General features: G+C 43.7%; 1 protein-coding gene across 3 annotated transcripts; it reads right to left on the reverse strand.

The window, feature by feature from the left end:
- Nucleotides 1–3466: 3466 nt before the first annotated feature.
- Nucleotides 3467–12329, reverse strand: LOC127292595 (uncharacterized). Of its 3 annotated transcripts, none has more exons than XM_051322023.2 (19): nt 12093–12329; nt 11876–11945; nt 11645–11745; nt 10283–10334; nt 10124–10182; nt 8833–8884; nt 8681–8739; nt 7927–8405; nt 7185–7345; nt 6783–6971; nt 5716–5932; nt 5554–5634; nt 5139–5266; nt 4970–5054; nt 4715–4842; nt 4521–4626; nt 4349–4422; nt 4136–4196; nt 3467–3815 (listed from the first exon to the last, which is right to left on the reverse strand). In XM_051322023.2, the coding sequence occupies exons 1-19, from the start codon at nt 12191–12193 to the stop codon at nt 3757–3759; spliced, it is 2262 nt and encodes a 753-aa protein (XP_051177983.1). In that variant the 5' UTR covers nt 12194–12329; the 3' UTR covers nt 3467–3756. The 3 variants fall into 3 exon arrangements, with proteins under 3 accessions (XP_051177983.1, XP_071674719.1, XP_051177982.1); XM_071818618.1 differs by having other exon boundaries at nt 3467–3818; nt 11876–11939; nt 12093–12328; XM_051322022.2 differs by having other exon boundaries at nt 3467–3818; nt 12093–12327.
- Nucleotides 12330–24896: the final 12567 nt, after the last annotated feature.

The following is a 24896-nucleotide window of genomic DNA, read 5'->3' on the forward strand; positions in this document are numbered from 1 at the left end:
TCGAGGGAGGCCTTGGAGCGGCAGTGCTTGAAGCTTTCCGGTGAGGAGCTCGCCGGAAGTGAGATCTACCGGGCGGCGCTGGCACGAGGAAGAAGACGAAGTGGTGAGGGCGGTGAAAAAATGAAGATGACCGCGCGCATGGGGTATATATAGGCCTCGCGCGGAGATTCGTGAGTCGGATCCTACGGTGGGAACGGAACGGTCACACCGTTGGATGATCGCCACGTGTCCTAGGTAAAAAGCGGTGAAATGGAAGCAGTGGTGACCTAACTGCGCGCCTCCGAAATTTCCGGCTGAAGATTCGCAGATCCGAAAATTTAGCGCGGGAAAAGAGGAAGTTGCGCGCGACGTGGGCGAGAAATCTGCTAAGTTACCGTTACAGAAGAACAAATGATTTCCGGTTGAATTAAGTCGGAAACGATGAAGTTTTGGAAGCTATTCGAGATTCTCTTCGGATCCGGACAAAGATAGGCGGAGGAATGATGAATCTTGAAGAACTTCGGGGGCTACTGTTGTGGGTAACTTTATGGGTATATCAACAACGTGGTCTAGATCCGATAAGCCCGGGTGGGTCACATATGGTGATGGTGGCATACGGCCCATCGGGCGGCCCAGTTGCTGTTGATAGAAGATGGATGAAGTCCAACCCAGGAATAGGAGCCGGATCTCAACCGACCTATGCAGGTAGCGGATCTGTGAAGGCCTATGAAGTGTCCGGATCCAATACGGCGCGTAAGGAAAGGTGGATCCTTGACGTGCACGGCAATGTAATATTTCGTAGTTAGGTATCGTGTATTCCGGCTAGGACTCTCCGTGTAAACCTTAGATCCGGGCGCCTTTATAAGCTGGATCCTGGGAGCCCTAGAGGCACAACCACAACTCAATTGTAACAACGCGAAAGCGCCCAGATAATTCCAGACAAGCAGAAGTAGGCTCTGTCATCGTGCAGGTGTTCCAAAGCTGGGTAAATCGCGTACCACCGTCCCGAGGACTCTCCGCCCGATGGCCCCTACTTCTTCTTCCCTTCGTGAGGATCCCTCCTCCGAAATACCGTCGAATAGGCAACGACACCATGCGTGCCAAAACCAACCCATCAGAAGGTTGTCTAAGGAATCGCCCAAGGGGCATGCCACCGCCGGGTGCGGGAGGCCACGCCTACTCAGCCTGCTAGCTGTACTGTTAGCCAAGGAAGACCCTACAGTTGGGCGGAGCTCACAGACGCCAAACCTACAGTGCAACCGCCATCTCAACCCTGGCACCGAACATCACTCGGTAGCACGAACGGGCAGAGTAGGTGTAGTCCCTATCCCAACCCCCAACGGAAGGCGTCTTCCACACCCTCAGTAAGGGTAATGTCTACCAGACGATCGGCCACCCCAAGCAACTCTCTGATCGCCGGTGCTCCCAAATCCGGAGGAAGTTCATCCAACCATCCGCCAGCCAGGCCCTCGTGGACCATGTGTTGCCTAACAACACACTTCGGGACCGCCGCAAGCAAGTTTGGTGTTATGTCGCACAACCGCTCATCTGGGATCCACCGATCCGTCCAAAAGAAGGTTTTTCATAATGTATTATTTAGATACCATGGACATTGTTATTTTTTTGGTTAAAGTTAAAGATGGTTGAGTTACAACAAGACTAATTGACCTTTGGATTCTGTCTGTCGGAGGTGCTTATAGGGATAGAGTGTGCGTGGGTGTGTACATAGAGGTAAGCGTATGTATGTATTGTGGGCGTCTGGCGTTTATATAATTGTGTTTCGTGAAAAAAAATAACATATATACATAGACCGCATGGTAAGATATTTTGGTCAACTCGGAATTTCGCCCCGTGCGATAACCATTCTCTTGCTTAACGTACTAACACAGAATATCCTTTTAGTTTGGACAGAATTAAGCATCCAATTTGTTCTGATCAATCCTATACTATCTTTCCGAACATTGCCGGCCCATTGGAGATGAGCGGATACACTTCAATACATGACTGTTCCTGCGTTAAGAAAATGCAGACATGATGAACTTTTTTTTTTTTGCGAGAAAGCAGACATGATGAACTAACAACAAATACGAAATCATAAGTCACAAACCCACTGCATACCAAAGACGATAATCGACACTGAGCCAAGCAAGCTTTGGTGTATCGCCCCGCTGTAAACAATGAACAATGGTGGCAGAAGCGAAACGAGCGAGAGACTTACGTTAGCAGCGTACACGAGCACAAAGAACTGAAGATGTTGCCCGTCGCATATATAGCTAGCAGAACTGGAGAAGCCGCCATAAGCTCAACAAGTCTTCGATCAATGGAGACGCTGCGCCGCCTGCGCGCGTGCGAGGATCGGACGAGGAAGTTCCTGCGACACTTCCGTCTGATAAACCACAAGATTAAAGATTTCGGAGCGACTAAAGCGAACCGCGTAGTGACGGCCCGACGGGGAGGGGAAGACTAGACTGCGCTGGGCAGTAGTTAGGGGGAATTTCTGTTCCTTTTCCATTCCATTTTCCTTAGTTTTTCCGGGGAGTTTCGGTGTATTTTGGACTGCTTTCTCTAATTGCATCTCGTTGGAATTACATAGCTAGTCTGAAATTTTTCGATCAAAGAGATCGGCCGGCCTTTCTCGGGTACGCGTGCGTCCTGAAACTTTTTTTAAAAAAAAACTGGGTTCTTCCTAGAAAGTTGAACGCGGTTTCGAGCGTTCTTACACTTGCGACTTTTCTTCATTAGCCTGCTAGCTGGGAAATTGTAATTTCATGAGTTTCCTTCACCATCAATTTTTTAAGAATATGCTGTCCGTGGAGTAGTTGCCCCTTCTCCTAAAGCCAGACCCGATGTTGAAATGAGAGTGTTCAAGGGGAGGGGACACCATCGTCCGACACTGGGCAAGTTCATCAGCCCAGGCGTCCTCTTCCTCTACATCGCCAGCTGGATCGGGTAGGTCGTCCGGAGTTACCTCATCGCCGTCAGCGGCTAGAAGAAGCACGCCATGGGGGAGATCATCATCGACGTCGAGCTCGCATCCAAGATCATCCCCGGTGGTTCATCTGGCCAGTCGCTGCTTACCGCGAGTGGATCAATGGCGACCTCATCATCGACGACGCCAACATCGGCTACTAATTAGCGGCCGTGCATGCATGGTTGGCTAGTCGGTCACAATTCAGGTGAAAAACTCTGCATCCATCCATCCATCGCTGATGTGCTCTACCTCATTGTTGTCTCATGGCTCAGCAAATTAATTAATGGTGGAAGATTAATCTACCTTCTTGTTTGCTTTTCGCAGATGGGCAGAGAAGGACTGGTGTCTCTGTGGGTTTGGTGTTGGAGCTGATAGGATCATGGAGAAATGGATGCGATGTCGTACTTCAGAAACTGGAATCTTGTATAACTATTGTTCTCTCTCTTGTGTGTATTTTACATTGTTCAAATCATCCGTAACGATTTCATGATGCACCGCATACTATGAGTCAAAATGTGTTAATATAACTAGGAAGCTTGATTGATACTTTGATAGGATTACACAAAGTTTAGCAGTACAAATGCTATCGGTGTTCAATACAAGACACCTATCTTGTTTCTGAGTTCATTAATAAGAATGCAAGCCAAATGTCTAGTACAGCGGGTAGCCATACAAGCTTTACATGGGCAGTGTGAAAAATCTCGGTTGCTACTTACAACACTTTATATTTACGACACTATGGTTTCGTAACACTAGAATAGTTCAGTCTGGTAGAGGAATGCCGGTTGCAGCCATGTCAAGTTTAATCATGGGTTGCTGTCATCATGTTCATAACCATCAAATCGGAAGTTGGAATTCGGCAGTTCTGCTGAAATTAAAGAAACAAACTATCAGGGCACAGAATGAAAGGAAAACCCGATTCATCCCTAATCTTAACTTTTAAGGAGCGAGCATATGAACTGTATGGTACGTCAGTTAAAGGATATCAACTCTAGTAATTATAAAGATAAGAACTTTCAATCTTCTTAGGTTCGAAGTGAAAAGAGTTTTTTTTTATGAATTCAAAAGATCTCTGATTGGAGAAAAGGATGTTTGGAGTAACACAAGCTCGAAGATTTAGCAGCTTAACTTTCATATCAACAGAAGTTAACACTATGGTTATCATGAGTACCGAAAATTGCATACCGTTGTTAGCATGTACAATGTCCTGGTCTGCAAAATTCACTTGTAGTAGAAATTCCTGTAACTGCAAGAACAAACGATATGATGAATGGAAACAAAAAAACTAAAGCATGTGACTGTTATTGATTGATATAATTCAGTGGTTCAGCTGGAGCAAATATATTTGTTTTGCGCTAAACAATAATTTTTGTAACATGTTCGAAAGAAAACACATACTTCAGTTGGAGAAAACCCACTCCAGATGTCAGCCGTCGCATTGTTAAATGAAGACGTTCCCAGACTAAGTCCATCTGCACCCAGCAATGCACAGTGGAGAAGTTATTTAACTTTGATGATCTAGAACACTGCATAGTGCATATACTGTGAAACTGGGATTTAGCAATCACACCTGTTACAGGACAAGAAGTACCAGGGACATCAGTCACCAAGGAGCCTAAGTACCCATTCTGTTGGCCAGTTGGACTTGCACCTGCGATCATGTCCTCCTCTCGAACCTACCATTAAATAATATTTCAGGTTGTCAATGCAATATTGTGAGCAGAATTGTTGAATATGCCATAGCCCATAGGTAACTTCACTTACTGGCAAAGCACCGTGGGACGGAATAGTTGGTTGTCCTGAGAATGATCCTTGATCATTTAAGATATTTATCCGTGTCAGGTAGCAAGGACTTCCATTCTGTGACATAAAAGGATGGTGCTGACCAAGTTCTACAGCAAGTTAATTAAAACTATCAGATGCTATAATAATAATAATAATTTTCTTATGAAGCAATAACAGCATGGAGGATGAATGCAAAACCGGGATGTAGCAAGCACACTATTACAGGACAAGTACCAGGAGTATCAGTTATCAAGGAGTTTAAGGACCCATTCTGTTGGCCAATCAGACTTGCACCTGGGATCAAGTCGTCCTCTGAAACCTACCATCGAGGAAACCATTTCAGGTTATCAATTAATAATTGCAGGACCAAATTGTTGATTGTGCCATACTTAACTCTACTTACTGGCAGAAAATTCTGGGAAGGAACAGTTGGCTGTCCTGAGAATGGTCCCTCACAATTCACGAATTTTTCCTGAGTTGGATAGTAAGGATTTCCATTTTGTGGCATAGACCGATCATGCTGACCAAGTTCTACAACAAGTCGATTGGCAAAAATATCAGAGTAATAATAACAATAATGATCTGTAACTTACAAACAATGTAAACTTCTTAGGAGGCGTGTAACAAACTCTATCTTTTCAATGAAATGAAACGCAAAGATTCTTTAGCGTTTTCTTGATAAATATTTTTTTCTTGCAATGAAGCAGCAATAACAGTATGTAAGATGAAATTGGAAAAAATAGGGACATATTTTTTTTCCGAGAAAACGCAACGGACATTTGCGTCTCATTTTATTGTGAACAGGGAAATAAGCACACCTTTTACAGGACAAGAAGTACCAGGAGCATCAGTCGTCAAGGAGCTTAAGTATCCATTATGTTGGCCAGTTAGACCTACACCTGTGATCAAGTAATCTGTAAATTGAAGGTTGACACATGGAACAACCAATATCAGTGAAGGAATACAATATTAAAATTCACCCTTTTTTGCAGCCATATTATTAGGATATGGCAATATCGTTGTAGCTGGTATAGAAGGACCTGCATCATTGTTCAGAGGGACTGCACAGACAGGGCGGCCATTGATCATCAAGCGACCATTGAACTTGCACATCACATAGTCAGGAATAAGACCCCCTGAGTTCTCTCGCTCCTCAAATTTCTCGTACGCAGACATTTTCCAGTTGTTCACTGTATGCTGTAACAGAATGTTCATTTATGTACATGCTTGCTTATAATTTTGGACAGCAATGAACCTAAAGATCAGACCATTATAAAACTTTCTAAATCATTGAAAAGGAATATTTTACGGCAATCAACTGATGCTAAAAATATATAGTTTTTAGATATTTTTAGAATGAATTTGTCTTTTTACGTGTTTGCATTAGGTGTCGTTAGCTCCTCTGTTGAATTCCACTGTATTTGAAGGGCTTTACATGGTGCCAACACAGGAATACCAAAATGTGGGAATCCAATTGTTCTACATATTCTAGGTTTCTAGAACTTGCAAATAAAAAGGGATATTAGCAAAACAACAACATATTTTTAATCACGAGGGCATAGGCCTATGGGAAAAATAAACTCCACAGTGGAAGCAGAGGCTTTGATTTAGTCATAAGAGTTCGTTCTGAATCCTTCCATAACTAAAAAAAACATCATTTTACCTAGTTGGGAATGAAAACTGCAAAGGAAAATCCCAACGGTATATAAATAAGAACTCACATCCATGCCCACGTGGACTTGAACCCCCCGCTGGTGGGATTGTAATCCACTCCCTCAACCAAGTAAGCTAGGCTCAATTCTCTAACAACATTTCACCTTTTTTTGTTCAGCAATATCCGGGTTAGGTTACCCAATAGCTATTCACTATAACACTGTGAAGTATCCAAATGTCCAAAGCTTAATGTTTCTATATGCCTTACCCGCAAAAAACCCCATGTATATACGTTGCAAGTGTGACATTTGCAAGGTAATTTCCCAAATAGTATTATTTTAGTGAATAATAACAGCCTAATTGTGGTGGTACCAGAACAGTATCAAATGTATACCTGCGGAAACTGCTCAAGGTCTCTGACGGGAACATATGTTCCATTCATCATCATACCGACAAGATAATAGAAATCGTTGAATAAGAGTTCACCCTCCGCGACTCTATAAGAGTAAATCTCTTCCCCAGGATCACACGTGGTGGCATGATTAATCATGGTGCTCCAAGCCTCTTTCTTCATGCCAGTAAGCTGATTGCAAGAAAATAAGAGTTTTCTTAGCAACTAAAGAAATGGTAGCAGATATGATAGTGCATACAAAAATTTAGCATTAATTTCAGTCCAAAGTAGTTACAGGAGGTGCTGGATGTCATACTTTGGTTCAGGACAATGATCAACTAATATCTATTACAGGTAATTTGGAATACTGAAGACAGAGAAATATCATTACAACTGCATATTTACCTTTTGTAGACCAGTTTTATCTTTGTGATACTGACGCAACAAGTGCTTCACTGTAGTGATCTTTTTCTCGGTAAGGGCAATCCAATGTTTTCCCTTTTGGGAAATTTTCCTCAATTGATGTATTGCATCTCCCTTAGATGGACAATTACTCTTTGCGTTTACTGAAATATACAAAAATGTTGGATGCGCTAAAACAAGATTGCTGATACGAAATTTGTTAATTCTGGATATCTTAGCATATGATGGTAATGTATCTAATCCCTCCGATCCATAATAAGTGTCGGCGATTTAGTACTAAGTTAATACAACTTTTGTACTAAGTTCCCAGGACTTATTATGGATCGGAGGGAATACCGTAAATACATTGTAATAGATTTACCATGTATATATTAAACTACCACATAATATAAAGCATCCCAAAATTACAACATTGAACACCCATGTTAAAATCAAGTCACGAGGAAAGAAATGTGCAATTCCAATTCCAGCTCTGCATACGTTCCCTTCTAAAAGGCTTCATATTTCAATAGAAAATAATTCCATTGTAGGTATAAGGTCACAACAAGGTATATAACATATAATATGGGTTGCACTCTTTTTTCTTAAATCAGCTTGGCAGCCACTTAAAAGAGGGGCGGTTATTCACCTGACTATGGCAGATAATAGTGTTGGAGAAAATTACAATGTATCAAAATCCAATTCAATATTTTGATGTTCAGAATCGGTAAATGAATATACTCACATTCACTTCGGCGGTCTTTGACAACGAAGGGATAAGTAATTGCTTCTTGAACTCTGACTCTAAGATCCTGCCTTTTCACTCTTGCTGCCAATCTTAACTTTTGCCTGTAGGAGCTCTCTTTAAAGATGATGCAACCAAGATCGGCCTCACCATTTCTCATATTAACAGTTGTCAAGACTGACTCTTGCCCTTTACACATATGTATATGTTTGTTGAATTCCTCTTCAGTGAAATCATCTTGTCCTCTCTCAGTAAAGAATTCGGCATTGACTGACAAAATCTCAATTTGCAGCTTAGAAAGATCACCGCCTGTGATTTGCTTCTCATTTAGAAATATTGCTACCTTCGGGTTTTCTCCATTCTGCCATTCTACTGGACAACGAGTGAAAAGTGGATCTTCTGGTCTGTCAACACCAACAAACCGTAGCCTGACTACTCCAGAGCTACCTCCAGATTCAGGAAGACCTTGTGGTATCACCCTAAAATTTAAAGTAGGATGGAAGTGAGAAAGTGACAACAAGATAATCTTGAGGCTATGTTTAATGCAAATACTTGGTTTGAATTTCCTTTTGCGGTTTAAATACTTGGTTTGATAGGTTTTAGTATCATAACATGAACCAAAAAACTTGTAAAGATAATTTCCAGAGGAACTATGCATATGCATGTTCCATCCTCAACTTTTAATGGAGAATTAGACAATTAGTATTCACAACTGTAGAAGCAGGACATACAAACAAAATAAAACGGCATGTACCTTGAACTTGAAGACTCATAAACACCATTAGGAAATGAAGCTGGTTGTGGTTCCTGCATCTATTGCGTGACAGAAGGGAAAGGGGTTAAGATATATGGTGTGCGGTTACAGAAAGACAATATATTACATGGATAAAGATCCAAAATACTAACCTGTTTCTGGCGAACTGACCGGATCTTCTCTTCCATGGATACCATAACAGATCTTCGGGGATGATACAACAAAAAAACATATTAATTAATTAAGAAAAAAAGTCCATTTTTCATCCTTCAACTCTGTGCAGAGTTCACTTTTCGTCCTAAATGTTTTATTTGGTACAAAATGGACCCTAAACTTTGCCAGCACGTTCACATGTCTTGTTCTTACGATTTTCTTCCGTAGATGATAACCAAAGTTCAAAAAAAATCAGATCCGAACCATACCTCAATAAAAACTAGTCCGAGACCAGAACCTTGAATCCCACTCACGCGCGAGCAAGAAAAAGAGGATGGTAAATAACCAGTCCTAGCAGCCTCGTCTTTCTGCCGCTCCAACGTTTCTCACGTAAAGGGCAGCTGCTGCCCTAGTAGCGTCGCAACTCATCAACCACTGCATATCGCCCGGCTGGATGCGCCCACTGGCCTATGTGAGGGTAGAAAGGGAGGGAGAGGTTGACCGATAGGAACCACATCTCCATGTTCAACGGCAAAAGTAGTTGAAAGATTGTTGTGGGTTTCATTACATCTAGCTTGATCTAGTGGTGGACATCGTAGTGGACAATCGGGATGTGAGCAACGGATGCCGATATCGAGCAGATAGATAAATTGCGGTGACCTACTCAAGCTAGAGGATTGGGGATTTATTTTGGCTGAAACTGGCTCGGTACAATTAATTTTGGCGGAAGGTTGGGTATTTTCACCGTGGTTTTCATACTGCTTGGTTATGTTTCGTATCTTTTTTCAAAAAATCAGCAGAATCAGACGTTTGAACAAGTTGGTAAAGTTTAGGGTCTCTTTTGGACCAAATGAAACATTTGGGATCAAAAATGAACTTGTGTGAAAATTGAAGGACAAAAAATGGACTTTCAAAGGGAGAATGTATCCATCACATCCACAAGACCGAAAGTTGAATACTCAATATACACTCCAAGATACCATCTCCATATATTTTAACGCAGTTATGGTTACTTAAAGAAGAATACAAATATGACTTGATAATCTGAACCTCAAATAGTATTATAGTTGTAAAGTTTCTTTCTAAATATGAGCTTGTATGCTGCCGACAGCATTTATGTCATAAAAGGCTATGTGATTTCCAGAGGACAAGGACTGTCAGTTCCCACAATCAACAATCAACACTTAACTCGTTAGTTCCTCAAATATGTGCATTTTTACTGTCGCTCGTAATGCAATCCTAAGAGGAAATTTATATGGAATATGTACGAGCGGACATGAAGGCAGGTACCTTGAAATTGAAGGCTCATCAGCACCATTAGGATGGGAAGCTCGTTGTGGCTCCTGCATCTATTGCATGGCACAGGGGAAAGGGGTTAACTCAATGTATATAGGGTGCGATTACAGAAAGAACAAATATTTTACATGGAGACAGATTCAAAATACTAACATGTTTCTGGAGAACTGGCCGAACTGTATCTTCTTTGGATCCCACGAACGATCTTTTCGATTGATACCGCACAACAAGAGATAAAAATGAGTTAATTTAACTTCTCTTGTTATCCATCACATCCACAATATTAATTTGATGTTGAATATACTCAATACATCGACTCTAAGAGACCATTTCCAAATATTTTACGAAGTAATGGTCACTGAAAGAAGATCAGATCCATGGTTTATTCACTCTATAAATATAAGTTGATAATCTGAACTTCAAATAGTACCACTATGCTGTGAAGTTTCCTTTCTATATGAGAGTATATGTTGCTGACAGCATTCTTATCATAAATGGCTATGTACTTTCCAGTGGACAACTTGAGATAAAATTAATTAGTTAGACAAAGGGAGAATCTGTCCACCACATCCACATCACTCAAAGTAGAATACTCAACACATTTTTCGAAACGAATACTCAATACATAGGCTCTGAGATACCTTGTCCATATATTTTCACGCAGTTATGATCAAGGTTTAAAATAGCGTGCTAAATGAAATAGCGTCGATCTCCTTCAAACGCTATGGACGCTATATCATGCTTATTGCGTGCTATATTTCAAATAGCGTTTTGAAAAAAATATCAAATATAGTCTAAAAATAAAGGATTTCGCTAAAAAGTTTGGATATTTAGTCCAAAACATGACTGAATCATACATACATAGCCACATACAACAAATAGATCTCGAATTTTTCAGAAGGCTAACATCAGTATTCCACAAGGCGACAACATAGTATAATTTTTTTATTAAGAATCATCAGCATTAGCGATATTAAGTTCTAATCTAGAAGAGGAACCAACATATTGCAATTCATCATCACGAAAAAAGTGAAAGTAACTTTGCCTGAAAAAATAGCGCGCTAACGTTATGAAGTTTTAGCACGATATATTATGCTATTTCACAAATAGCGCCATAGAGAGTAAAATTACTAAAATTTAACGTAGACCCTCCAAATATGTTATTGCGTGGTATTAACGGAGAAATAGCGCGCTATTTTAAACCTTGGTTATGATACACTTGATGATCTAAACTTCAAATAGTACTATAGATGCCCCCATTTCGGGAAAAAAATAGTACTGTACTATACATAGTTGTAAAGTTCTCTTCTCAATATGGGCGTGTATGTTTTGTCATAAAAGGCTATCTACTTTCCAGGGGACAAGAAGTGTCAGTTCCCACAACAAGCAGGTCAACGCTTCTCTCTAAGTTTCCTCAAATATGTGGATTTCTAGTCCTGTCACTCAAAATGGAATCCTAAGAGGAAAATTATACTGTACGGCATATGTACCCTAGAGGAGTGGACATGCGTGTACCTGGGAAAAGCGCCAAGCTGCTCCGCCGACAATCCCCGTAGTATGCCCGGGAGCTCGCGGAATAGCCTCTCCTCCATGGACCCAAGCCACGCGGCGAGCACCTGTCCCGCGAGATCAACAAACCGAGCCCCCACAGAAGATATCACGCACTGGCCAAGCACGGCCGGGTGCCGGGAGAGTCGACGACTATTCAAAATCGAAATGCGGGGAGGGGATGGGCCGCGCGCTTACCTGGCGAACCACGTGCTCCATCTGCTCGCCCGTGACCGCCGCCGCCCTCGCCCTGCTCCTGTCGCTGCGGCTACCGCGGAAACGCGGATCCCGGCGAAGCAAACGGCGAGAGGTGAGTTCAAGCAAAGGAAGCGAGGGAAGGATGGATGGAAGGGTTGGAGGAAATGGCCGGCGAAGGATTAAGCAAGGAAAAGGTAGATGGGAGGCGCTCACGTACAGAAACATCACGATGAAGACCGCCCGCCGCAGCCGCTTCCTCGGGGACGGCGCCGCCTCCTGCTCCGGCGCGACGGCGTCGAACGGCCGCTTGTGCGCCATCACGCGCGTTCGGGCGGGGTGGGGGAGCTGGGAGCGTGGGGGAGTCCGATTGGGGGGAACTGCGCGATGGGCAGTGGGACTTTTGGACGCGAGCTTGGTTTGCCTATATACTAGTGGCCTAGTGGCGGAGTGTCCGAATGGGGTTCAGAGGGTTTTGGAAGCTAGCTGCTACTCCGGTCGAGAAATTGGAGGGAAGAAGATAAGCGCGCAGGGGATACGGAGAGACGGAGCTCGGCTCGGGCCGTACCGCGTGGCGTGAGAGGGATGGTTTCTACGGAGTATTTGCGACACGGCCGGCTGCCTCCCCCACCATCGCACCGGGAGAATTAGAGATTGTGGATGCATAGTTCTACGAAAATGTTCGGACGGACTGGGCGTGTTTGTTTTTCTTTTACTCATTGATAAAAGGCAGTTTGAAATAGTTAAAAGGTTTTATACATCGAATTCTACATAATTAAATTTTTTTTTCGAAATGGGAGCTTCGCCCCGGCCTCTGCATCAATTGATGCACACAGCCGTTTTATTGCATAGTTTAACATAATTAAATGCACAAAACTGCTCACAGGAAAGGGAAAAAAAATCACCTTCTAAACCCATATGAGAAAAATCTTTGGGCATGCCCCCGACCCAAACAGACAGCGGGGAAGACATGGTTATTTATTACTTTAGGACCCAACCCAAACAGACCAAAATATACATAATTAGGACACATTTGGTAGGTTGACCCCATTTGTGCGCTCCGTGGGTGTTAGCCTGTTCCGGTCGAGCTCCAGATCAATTTAGCACTTCTTTTGTTAATTTGTGAAGCTTTTTCCTGCACCGGATGGGAAACTAACCCCCTCTTTGTTTGCTTGCCTCCACAAAGCCCATTCTGCTGCACGGTATTGGTGTTTGTTGCATGCATGAGACTCCTATACTCTTGGCATGGTTCAAATAAGGTGACCTTATCATGCCATTGCATGTTACATCCTATCATAGAGGAATCAGAAGAATAAGAACATGACAATCACCACGATTAGGACGACGATGATGAAATCTTTTCCCTACTCTATCGTACATGAGGTGCTTCTTCTTCTAAAGACATATCTAGAATAGGCATTGGCTGATGATGCATTCGATGATGAGCCATATCATGATCAGGCAGGAAGGCTCTGGTACTCCTCTTATGCCTCCACAAAGGAACATGATCATAAGCATCAATGAAATCATAAGAAAGCATCACAAGTTCACACCATCTCAATAACTAAGAGGACCATGCATATCAATACCAAAAGTCGATCACAATTTCATCCTATCACAACAACTATGGTGTCAACCTACCACCACAAAAAAGTGGGTATCATCCAGACACCACAAATTCACCATTACATGAGGGGTTAGTATATACCACCTCACAATAAGAAATTTTTAAGCCCTAACTGCAACCAAAATGTACATCATCACCATCACCTCCATGCATGCATCCCCACCCCATGGCCCCAAGGCTAGAACTACATATTATAGTTGTACTTGGCCAGGTAAGTCCTGAGCCAGAGGACCCTATGTGGTGGTACAATTTCCACAAAGCTGGTAACCTAGGACTGGTGGCCAGCGAGGTGGCTGAGCGCCACCATGAGAGAATCCTCGCTAAAACCAGCATTGTCCATGACTGCATGGTACATGTCAGGTGTATGTTAGTGGGCTTGTTGTCCGGATGACCTAGCGATGTCCTTGACAGCGGAAGCCATGAGGGCTAAGGCTACAATGTCATCATCGTCGGCGACGGTGAAGGCACCCCTCTTCCTCTTACCTGTAGATCCCTTTCCCAGGGGTGTCAGCATGTTTCTCAAGGCGCCATCGACAGTCACCGTGCTGGACTCCTGGGTGTCATCATCCTGAGGTGAAGGGGAAACTGGAGGTGTACCCAGGGGCTCACTTGAGACCATGGCGTACTTGATGGTGGCAACGCGAGAAGATGTCTTGCTTCGCATCGTACGTAGTCGGTGATGGGCGTGTTTAGGAACTCGGTGTTCTGGGTGATCATATTAAGGGAACATAGTTTGTTAGTTGTCCAAAGTAGTGTTAAACGGTGAAGTTGGTCAATTGTGGAGGACAACGTGCTAACCGAGACATGGCCGTGTAGTGCTCAGCTTTGAGGATGATGTGCGCATTTGGTCTCCTCACACCATTGAGCTTTTCTAAGATTGTGGAGCTTGCTGATGGTGAGCAACCTAACCCTCCACTTTGTCAAGTGTTTGTACACCTGAGTTAAGCTAACGTGAGCACAACAGTGCTCGGGAAGAGTCTTAGCCACGGCAGTCATATGAACTTCTTTGAAGCCCTTGTTGGTCCGCATGCTAGTCTTGATGAGCTCGCACATCTTCTTAGAACAAAGCTAGCTATGAATGGGAGCCATTTCATTGTCTCTGTATGTGCAGCCTTTATTGCCTTCTCTGCGTAAGTGTGGTACTTGTCCTTCGTCTTCTTTGTGACGGCCATCCTTGCCACCACCTCTGTCGCGACCTTGGCGACAAGGCTATGCACATGGCCCTTCAACACTGGCACAACTGGCAGCTATAGGTCTCAACAAAGGGTTGTGAATCATGCTCTTTCGAGGGGATCTGCGACTCTCCAACGCAGATCGTAGTCTGATAAATTCATCGCACATGGAATCCTACAATCACCACAAATCAATGCAATTGTACTAGCAGATCTAACACTACACAAAGTCGCAGCCACTAATCCACTACCAACTACATGAATCTACATTGGTACAAATAAGAAATTGGAAATAATGGTACGTAGTGAAAGTTTCATCATGTAGTTGTACAGTTTGACACTACCAATCATACATAACTGATGAACAAGCACCACAAATGCAAAACCTAGCCATCTTCCCTACCACTACCAAAGATCTAGCCGACCAAGCTGGTGGTGTGGTACCTTATAGTCATCGGTGGAGCCGAAGGAGACCTCGAGAAAGAAGAGGAAGAAGCCTTTGCGGCACCGCCGCCGCAGACCGGAGTTTTGTGCGCTGCTTACTTGCCCTGGGATCGGAGATGGAGCTCGAAATGGGGGGAACCATAGGGTTTACAATCGGGCGGTGAGAATGGAGGGTAGAAACAGCGGAGGATATCCAGCGGGAGGTGAGGAAATCATTCTTTCACCCCTTATCCCTTTTCATTGCACGACGCAACAACTCTGACCCCATCTCCAACCTCGGCCACGCTCTTGCAGGCAAAGCTGCCTTTTCTGCATCAGCGGAGAGCGGGACGAGGGTGGCTCGAGAGCAATGGCTGATTCAGGCATTCCTCTCGGGACCCAGATATTAGTAAGGGCCGCGCCACCTTTTGTACTACATTGTAAACACTGTAAGGATCACGCCACCACTTGTACTACATTGTAAGAATTCATAACAGCACCCCCATCAAATTTTTAGAACTATTCCACACGTAATTGGCCATTACTTTTTGAGACAAATGCATCAACAACCATTAAACTTTTCGGGTAAGTGCAAATCTAAACATCAATCTTGCTAAAGGTATCCACATATGACTCTTTATGTGCTTTCTCATATGTAATATCGATGACGAGGCATGCGATCCAATAACCTATTGGGCCTAGGGCAGCGGCGGGCCCCCAAAAAAAATCGGTGGGGTTAAAAAGTTTGACCAGGGGCATTCATATTATGAATTCAAAAAAAACTTTGGAATAAGGATTTCAATAATTTTAGTGGGGGTCTAGCTCTTCTTGGATCCACCTATGGCCCAGGGTAATGAACAAACTGTCAACCTACTATAGACAAACACGAAATTTGCCATTACATTTTGAGACAAATGCATGGACCATTGAACTGGTCAGGTAATTAGTGCAAATCTAATCATCAAGATTACTAAAGGGATCCACATATGATCCTTTGATGTGCTTTTTAGTATGTATATCGATGAGGTGGCTTGTGATCTTCTAACGCGTTGGGTCTAGGGTGGCCTATGATCTGTTAACCTACTACAGGCCAACACAAAAAGTCCATATGCCCAAACTCTTAGCTGTTAAAGCTCTAAATTCATATACAGTGTTTCCCGCTTTGCCTTGATGCCCCCACCACGCCACGTTGCCTTGTTAACAAGTTGGTTGACACTCATCTCAGTGTTCTCCCCCTCCCCTTCCTATTTTCGGTCGCTTCCCCATCAAATGCTTCCCCATGTTGTGGTATCATCTCCTTCCTCCTTTTGCACGCAACAACACCATGATTGTCCATGGCACAAGCTCATTAGAACTTAAGATCTGAGGCCCACTCGCTCAGGTCTTGTGACGTGACTGCTATTTCATGAGGGTGGCGTTGGCGAGGCTATCAACGACATGGATTGAGTAGTGACCTTCATGAGTACTCGTCAATCACTAAAGTCATAATGAAGTAGTCACTCATGTCGCGACATTTGCCTCTAATTTGCCTCCTCTTTCTCTTATGAACCATGGAGAGTGGCATGGGATTGTATTGAATAGGTAACATGGAGGAGGCATCGCCGGAAGATACGTCGGAATGTGGACACCTCCATATAGCACGTCATTGCCCCGTATATATGGGGAAAGTAGATAAGACCGTATATATGGAAAAAAGTAGATAAGACCGTATACTGACTCTCTGGCAAGTTTATGAACCTAATTGAAGCAATTATGAGCCGAAGGATTGTTATGCATCTATTCATTAAGCCCAGTGGTTTATATATGTATGTATTCCCCTTTCCTTATGCTTAAATCATGCTCTATATCTATGTATACATGGCTAGTTAGTCTTGTCTTTAAGTTTAACTCTTTTTTTAATGTAAACTCGACCAAGCTTTTGGAGAAATATTTCAACATACATACCACTGAATTAGTATCACTAAATCTATTGTGAAATGTTTTCATATTATATATGTAAATATTTTGGATGTTGCTATTTTTTGGTTAAAATTAAAGAGGGTTGACTTAAGACAAGACTAAATGACATTTGCACGCGATCATAAAGGTTGCATGCATTATTTTGATGTAGAGGCCGGGTATTTTCCTTTTTTTAAATGACCATTGTGCACATGCGTAGGCTTCCTGGTAAGAGAAAAGAGCCGGAGAACCACAATCCTAGCCTCGGCTACATATCCGGATCAATATCACTACCCAGTTCTATGCATCATTTTCTGAAAGGTTCGTTCTCGAGCCAGGTCTGTTCTCTTTCAGTTTTTTCCTGATATTTTGGTCAACTCGGCATTTCCCCCTGTGCGATAAGAAAACCATTCTCTAGCTCATCGGAGAGTATGTACTAACACATAATCCTTTTTTTTATCTTGGACAGAATTAAGCATTCAACTTGTTCTGATCAATCATATACGGAGTACAATCTTTCCGATAATATTGCTGGCCAGTTGGGGGGGAAATGGATACACTGGCTGGTCGTCTTCGTCGTAACCCACTGCTCCTGCATTGCGAAAATGCAGACATGATGAAGATGAACTAATAACAAATACGAAATCATGTAGTCACAACTCACAAATGGTACTGCCTACCAAAGAAGATGTTCGACTGATCCAAGTTAGCTTTGGGGCATCGCCCCGCCCTAGACAAACAACAATGGTGGCAGAAGGGAGCGAGAGGCCTACAGTGTGTAGCAGCGTAAGCGAGCATGAAGATGAAGAGCAGAGACATTGGGGCATCATATATATACATAGGCCGCCGAAAGGTGAACAAGTCTTCGATCAATGGAGACGCTGCGCCGCCAGCGCTCGTGCCAGGATCGGGCGAGGAAGTTCCTGCGACGCTTCCGTCTGATAAACCACAAAAATAAAAGGGATTTCGGGACGATTAAAGCGGACCGCGTAGCGACGGGGAGGGGAAGACTAGACTGCGCTGGGCAGTACGGGGAATTTCTATTCCTTTTCCATCCATTTTCCTTAGTTGTTCCGGGGAGTTTCTGGGCATTTTCTACTGCTTTCATGGGATGGGACTGCATCTCGTCGGGATTAGGTAGTAAGAAATCCTGGAACAGATCGGCCGGCCATGTTGAGGGACGCGCTGTTCCTGGAAAATTAAACACGGTTTCGAGCGCCTTCTACAGACTTTCCTGCGTTTACCTGCTAGCTGGGGGATTGTAAATACACCACTCTCCTTTTACCATCAAAATTAACTGTCTCTTATCGCAAAAAAAAAAAAAGCATCTTCAGCCGACCCGGACGTTTGGAACATGGGGACGCGCGAGGATGACATCAAGACCAATGATTCACTCTTTGAAATCAACATTTAATATAGCGTTCAATTAATACGAGAGAGTTACAAAATTTACATGGGAAATACAAACGGTTATCAGGAGAGAGTTTAATGCACTGACACCTTTCCCTGCGTTGCATGCATCTAGTACATTATTTGGCGGCAGTGAGATTATATGTTAATGATGCATTAATTTCTCATGCATCTGCTTCTCACGTGTTGCAGTTACATGAATGAGTATACAACTCAAGAGGGTACCGGGAAGACATAAATCATAAGCATAACAGAGGTGCAAAATTTCAGATTTTTTTCCTCAAGGTATTCTAAAAAATTAACACACTGATTATTCTGTCGGCAGCAGATTTTATTTGTATGATTTATGTTAATTTTATTTTTCGAAAATGAGCCATTTTTACACGTTCTAAAATAGTTACCAAGTTAATTTTATAATTAGAAAATGAGCATTTTTTAATCATTGAATATAGGCGTACATAATTTTTTACACGGCTAAGCAAAGTAGTTAGGAAAATCAAAGTGAATGACTAGTTTGACAAATCGTGTACTGATCCAGGTGGTTAGAGACTACTCCACTCATAATGACTGGGCATTTAATGGTGAAATTTAGAGTCTGGAGTTTGGTCACGGGATGGAGTTAATGGGGGCAGGGGTTAAAGACGATGTCAGAGTCTGGAGTCTGTACTTCAGAGCATTTACAGACATGGCAGTTAGTGCTGTAACATTAGTACAATTCTTTATTACTTCAAACGTGAAAAAAGCGAAAATACACACACTATACCTGATGGAAATACACAAGTTGTCAGCATGTGTTGCTCTCTCATTGGATGCAGTATCATCCTCGCGCGGAGACGGGTTCCGTTAGCTATTTCCGCATCTTCAGCCGCCTACTTTAAATGCCGTCCAACAAAAGTGCCTCATCGATTATTTGAGGATGCCACCGCGTGGTGCCGCCTTTCTAGCACGGCTGTTCCAAGTCGCGTCGCCCAAAAAGATATCTGAAGAAAAAACGAAAAATAAAAGTTCCATTCAAATTTGTTATGTTTTACATTGTTTTGACTGAAATTAATCTAAACTTAAACTTAAATCTATTGGCGACCATTACGGCCGTTGTGGTAGTAGTACTCGAGGTACCGGTAGTTAGAGTCGTCGACCACGTTCTTTCTGCATGGGTCGGTTGGATCGTCTTTCATTACGCCGCTAGGTCCAACACCGTTGTCGTCATGCACGAGGTCAACAAAGAGCTAGCCGGAGTCACAGATCGACACCGCGATGATATCGTCAATGTTCCCCTCCCATGCCTTGAAAAAGTGTTAGTGAATTATGGGCACAGTTAAGATTGTGGGCTTAAGATTATAGGTGCTTCATTTTGTGAGCATGGTATCATACATGTGGTGCCTTGTACATATATGTGGTATTAAGTATGTTAGTACTATGGTGCAATTCTTTCCAGCAATGGGATTTATGACTAGCATGATCTACTCCTACTAGCACTACAACTGCCATTGATCCCCTTGGACCAATGATTTGATCGTATTGATCCAACCTATTTATGACCTAATTACTCCCTACGTCCCGTAAAAAGTAGCATGGCGATAATTTTGCAAAAGATCAATGTCCCTTTTCACTTGATGTCTGCAATCCCTGGCCGCTTCCTACCTCATCCTCGACCCGACGCCTCCTCCTCGCCTCCACCACCCCCTTTTCATCTCGCCGCCTATCCCATCCCATCCCGTTCACGCCTTCTCCTCTCGATTCCCCGCCTTAATTAGCAATGGTTTATCAATAAACATCCAATTGTGCCCTCGATGTTAATTAAGAGGAAACTTAATTAACAACATGGATGATCATTAAGCATCTAAATATGACTTTAGTCCCAATAATTTTGATTTCATCGAGGCACGATAATTTGAGTTGCAAAACCCTAGTTGATTTTATTTAGGTTGTTTGATTTATTAACCGCAATGTAAATGGGCTTAGTTTTGTTGGATTTCCTATAGTTATTAAGTTGTGAGTGGTTTAATAATGCATGGCTATTATGCGCTTTATCCCGCTGTGTTTGGATGCACAGAATTGGGTCTAAGAATTGAATTGGAATTAAATACCAAATCCAAGATGGAAAGGAAATGGTCCACAATTTCAATTCTGTCGTTTGGATGCATATGATATTTATTGTTAGAATTAAAGGGTGGTACTCAATTCTAAATCCTGTTTGGATGTATAAACCGTGGAATTAGATGCTTTGTTGAGTTTGCACAATATAAACTTGTATACACACTGGTAGAAAAAGAGGCTTCCGTCCAGCCCCATTAGTCGCGAAACTATAGGAACCGCGACTAATGGAGTCTTTAGTGGCGGTTCGGGAGGCGAACCGCGACCAAAGGCCTGGGCCCAGGGCGCTCGGTGGCCAGCTGGTGCACGTGAGGGGCTTTAGTCGCGGTTGGCCAGGCCAACCGCGACTAAAGGTGCCCGAAGGCCTTTAGTCGCGGTTGGCCAGGCCAACCGCGACTAAAGCCCAACCCCATATATACCGTTCAGCCCACTGCACTTAGCCATTTGGTGCCACTTCTCTTCACAAACTTCACAAGGGGGTGTTAGGTTTGCTTTTGGCTCCTCTTATGCACACAAAGTGTTTGATGAAATGCCCCAAGAGCATGAAACAAACATGATATGAAGTGTCGGAGCCACACTTGAGCTTCCTCATTTATTTTTTTCCTCCTCGATCGCGGTTAGCAACTTGAACCTTTCATATGTGTCATTGATAAAATATGCATGTGTGTAGTTCATTGTTTATAGCTAGTTAGTTTAACAAATGCATGATGGTTAATTATATATTTTATATTATAATAATGCAGATGAATCGGCAATGGATGTACGGTAACCGACTCTCCGGCGAGTTCACTACGGGTTTGAAAGATTTCCTCGTAGTGGCTAATGCGAACAAGCAGAAGGGTTTTGTTATCTGTCCATGTGTTGACTGTAAGAATCAGAAGGGTTACTCTTCCTCAAGAGAAGTTCACCTGCACCTGCTTCGACACGGTTTCATGCCAAGCTATAATTGTTGGACCAAGCATGGAGAAAGAGGGGTTATAATGGAAGAAGATGAAGAAGGGGATGATTTCATCGATGAAAACTATCTTGATCATTTCGGTGATACTTTCATGGAGGATGCTGAAGGTGAAGGGGAAGGTGAAGAAGAGGCACGTGATGAGCCCGTTGATGATCTTGGTCGGACCATTGCTGATGCACGGAGACGCTGCAAAACTGAAAAGGAGAGGGAGAATTTGGATCGCATGTTAGAGGATCACAGAAATTCGATGTACCCCGGATGCGATAATGGTCTGAAAGCTGGGCTGCACACTGGATTTGCTGAAATGGAAGGCACAGGAAGGTGTAGCTGACTCGGCATTTGAAAACTTGCTGAAAATGTTGAAGAATATGTTTCCAAAGAATAACGAGTTGCCCGCCAGTACGTACGAAGCAAAGAAGGTTGTCTGCCCTCTAGGTTTAGAGGTTCTGAAGATACATGCATGCATCAACGACTGCATCCTCTACCGCGGTGAATAAGAGAATTTGAATGAATGTCCGGTATGCACTGCATTGCGTTATAAGATCAGAGGCGATGACCCTGGTGACGATGTTGAGGGCGAGAAACCCAGGAAGAGGGTTCCCGCCAAGGTGATGTGGTATGCTCCTATAATACCACGGTTGAAACGTCTGTTCAGGAACAAAGAGCATGCCAAGTTATTGCGATGGCACAAAGAGGACCGTAAGTCGGACGGGGAGTTGAGACACCCCGCAGATGGAACGCAATAGAGAAAGATCGACAGAGAGTTCAAAGATTTTGCAGCTGACGCAAGGAACATAAGATTTGGTCTAAGTACAGATGGCATGAATCCTTTTGGCGAGCAGAGCTCCAGCCATAGCACCAGGCCCATGACTCTATGCATCTACAACCTTCCTCCTTGGTTGTGCATGAAGCGGAAGTTCATTATGATACCAGTGCTCATCCAAGGTCCGAAGCAACCCGGCAACAACATCGATGTGTACCTAAGGCCATTAGTTGATGAACTTTTACAGTTGTGGGCAGAACTGGTGTCCGTGTGTGGGATGAGCACAAAGAAGAGGCATTTGACCTACGAGCGTTGCTTTTCGTAACCATCAACGATTGGCCTGCTCTTAGTAACCTTTCGGGACTATCAAATAAGGGATACAATGCATGCACGCACTGCTTACATGAGACTGAAAGTGTACATTTGCCAAATTGTAAGAAGAACGTGTACCTTGGGCATCGTCGATTTCTTCCGAAAATTCATCCAGTAAGAAAGAAAGGCAAGCATTACAACGGCAAGGCAGATCACCGGCGAAACTGCGGGAACGCACTGGTGCTGAGGTATTTGATATGGTCAAGGATTTGAAAGTCATCTTTGGAAAGGGTCCTGGCGGACAATCAGTTCCGAAGGGAGCTGACGGGCACGCAGCCATGTGGAAGAAGAAATCTATATTCTGGGAGCTAGAATATTGGAAAGTCCTAGATGTCCGCTCTGCAATCGACGTGATGCATGTTACGGAGAATATTTGCGTGAACCTCCTAAGCTTCTTGGGTGTGTATGGGAAGATAAATGATACAAAGGAAGTACGGCAGGACCAGCAACGTTTGAAAGACCCTGATGACCGGCATCCGGAATGGTTTCAAGGTCGTGCCAGCTACGCTCTGACCAAAGAAGAGAAGGTCATATTTTTTGAATGCCTGAGCAGTATGAAGGTCCCGTCTGGATTCTCGTCCAATATAAAGGGAATAATAAACATGGCGGAGAAAAAGTTCCAAAACCTGAAGTCTCACGACTGCCACGTGATTATGACGCAATTGCTTCCGATTGCTTTGAGGGGGCTCCTGCCGGAAAATGTTCGAGTAGCCATTGTGAAGCTATGTGCATTCCTCAATGCAATCTCTCAGAAGGTAATCAATCTAGAAGTTCTACCACGGTTACAGAACGATGTGGTCCAATGTCTTGTCAGTTTCGAGTTGGTGTTCCCGCCATCCTTCTTCAATATTATGACGCACCTCCTGGTTCACCTAGTCGAAGAGATTTCCATTCTCGGTCCTGTATTTCTACACAATATGTTCCCCTTCGAGAGGTTCATGAGAGTATTAAAGAAATATGTTCGTAACCGTGCTAGGCCAGAAGGAAGCATCGCCAAGGGCTATGGAAATGAGGAGGTAATTGAGTTTTGTGTTGACTTTGTTCCTGACCTTAAGCCGATTGGTCTTCCTCGATCGCGGCACGAGGGGAGACTAAGTGGAAAAGGCACGATCGGAAGGAAATCAACGATATGTATGGACGGCCATTCTATGACTGAAGCACACCACACAGTTCTGACCAATTCCATCTTGGTGGCTCCGTACTTTGAGAAACACAAGAATATTTTACGCTCGAACTGAGGGTAGCGCAGGCGGGGGATATCGCCGGCCGTGATGTAGTCCATGACGCTCTGCAGAGTCCGGCCGTACCACCATAGCCGACGGCCGGCCTCGTGGAAGTTCCCAGGAGGCAGACCGTCCTCCTCATACCTGGCGATCGCCCTCTCACGACGATTGATGAAGAAGGCGTCCCAAGTATGCTGGTTATCGGGATGCCAGCGGGGATTCATCCGCTGCTCCAGCGTGAGGTCGAGGTAGTAGTGGTTCGTGATGGCCGCCCGGCGCGCAGTACCCTAAAGGATGGGAGGGACCGGCACGCCGCCGGCGCTTAGGCTCCAGCCGGCGGGGACGCGGTAGCCCGGTGGGCAAGGGTAGTTCGAGGCGCAAAGCTCCTCCACCTGCTGGTAGGTTAGAGTGGGTGCGGTGGAAGCCATGAGAGAGTGATGAGAGATTGTAGAGATGTGATAATGCTGGCCAAGCCGGGCTACATATATGTAGTGAGAAATGGCGGGAAAAATGGGAGCGGGAAGACAGGAGGCGGGAAGAAAGTGGCGGGAAGAAAGTGGCGGGAAGAAAGAGGCGGGAAGACAGGGAAGAAATGGCGGGAAGAAGAGGAATCCAGAGCTGGTCATCTAATCTTTAGTCCCGACTGGTGGGTGCAACTGGGACTAAAGGTGGTTTTGTATCATCTAATAAAACTGTCGGTGGGATAAGGATGTTTGGGTAAGCTTTAGTCCCGGCTTGAGGGTGCAAACGTGACTAAAGCAGTCGGCAGGATAAGAACGCAAGGGTTGGAAAATCTCCCGTGGCGCAACTTCTCGAAGATGTCGTCGGTGCACACGCCCTACGACATCTTCGGAAGACAGAGGCGAAAAGATTTTGAAATGAATTAGTTTTATTTTTCTGAATTTTTTGATATATTATTTGTATTTTTAAGATTTTGAAATGAATTAGTTTTATTTTTCTGAATTTATTGATATATTATTTGTATTTTCCAGATTTTGAAATGAATTGGTTTTATTTTTCTGAATTTTTTGATATATTATTTGT

This window comes from Lolium perenne, chromosome 4 (genome assembly GCF_019359855.2).
Source record: "Lolium perenne isolate Kyuss_39 chromosome 4, Kyuss_2.0, whole genome shotgun sequence".
NCBI classification, from domain to species: domain Eukaryota; kingdom Viridiplantae; phylum Streptophyta; class Magnoliopsida; order Poales; family Poaceae; genus Lolium; species Lolium perenne.

Bases quoted from the DNA above. Each gene is read 5' to 3' on its own strand.
- LOC127292595 (XM_051322022.2), bottom strand. From the start codon at position 12,193: ATGGCGCACAAGCGGCCGTTCGACGCCGTCGCGCCGGAGCAGGAGGCG. The intron at 4,197-4,348 runs GTATGTGTTTTC...TTGTTCTTGCAG, and splicing joins GTGGGTTTTCTCCAACTGAA to TTACAGGAATTTCTACTACA. The intron at 3,819-4,135 runs GTATGCAATTTT...CTTTAATTTCAG, and splicing joins CATTGTACATGCTAACAACG to CAGAACTGCCGAATTCCAAC.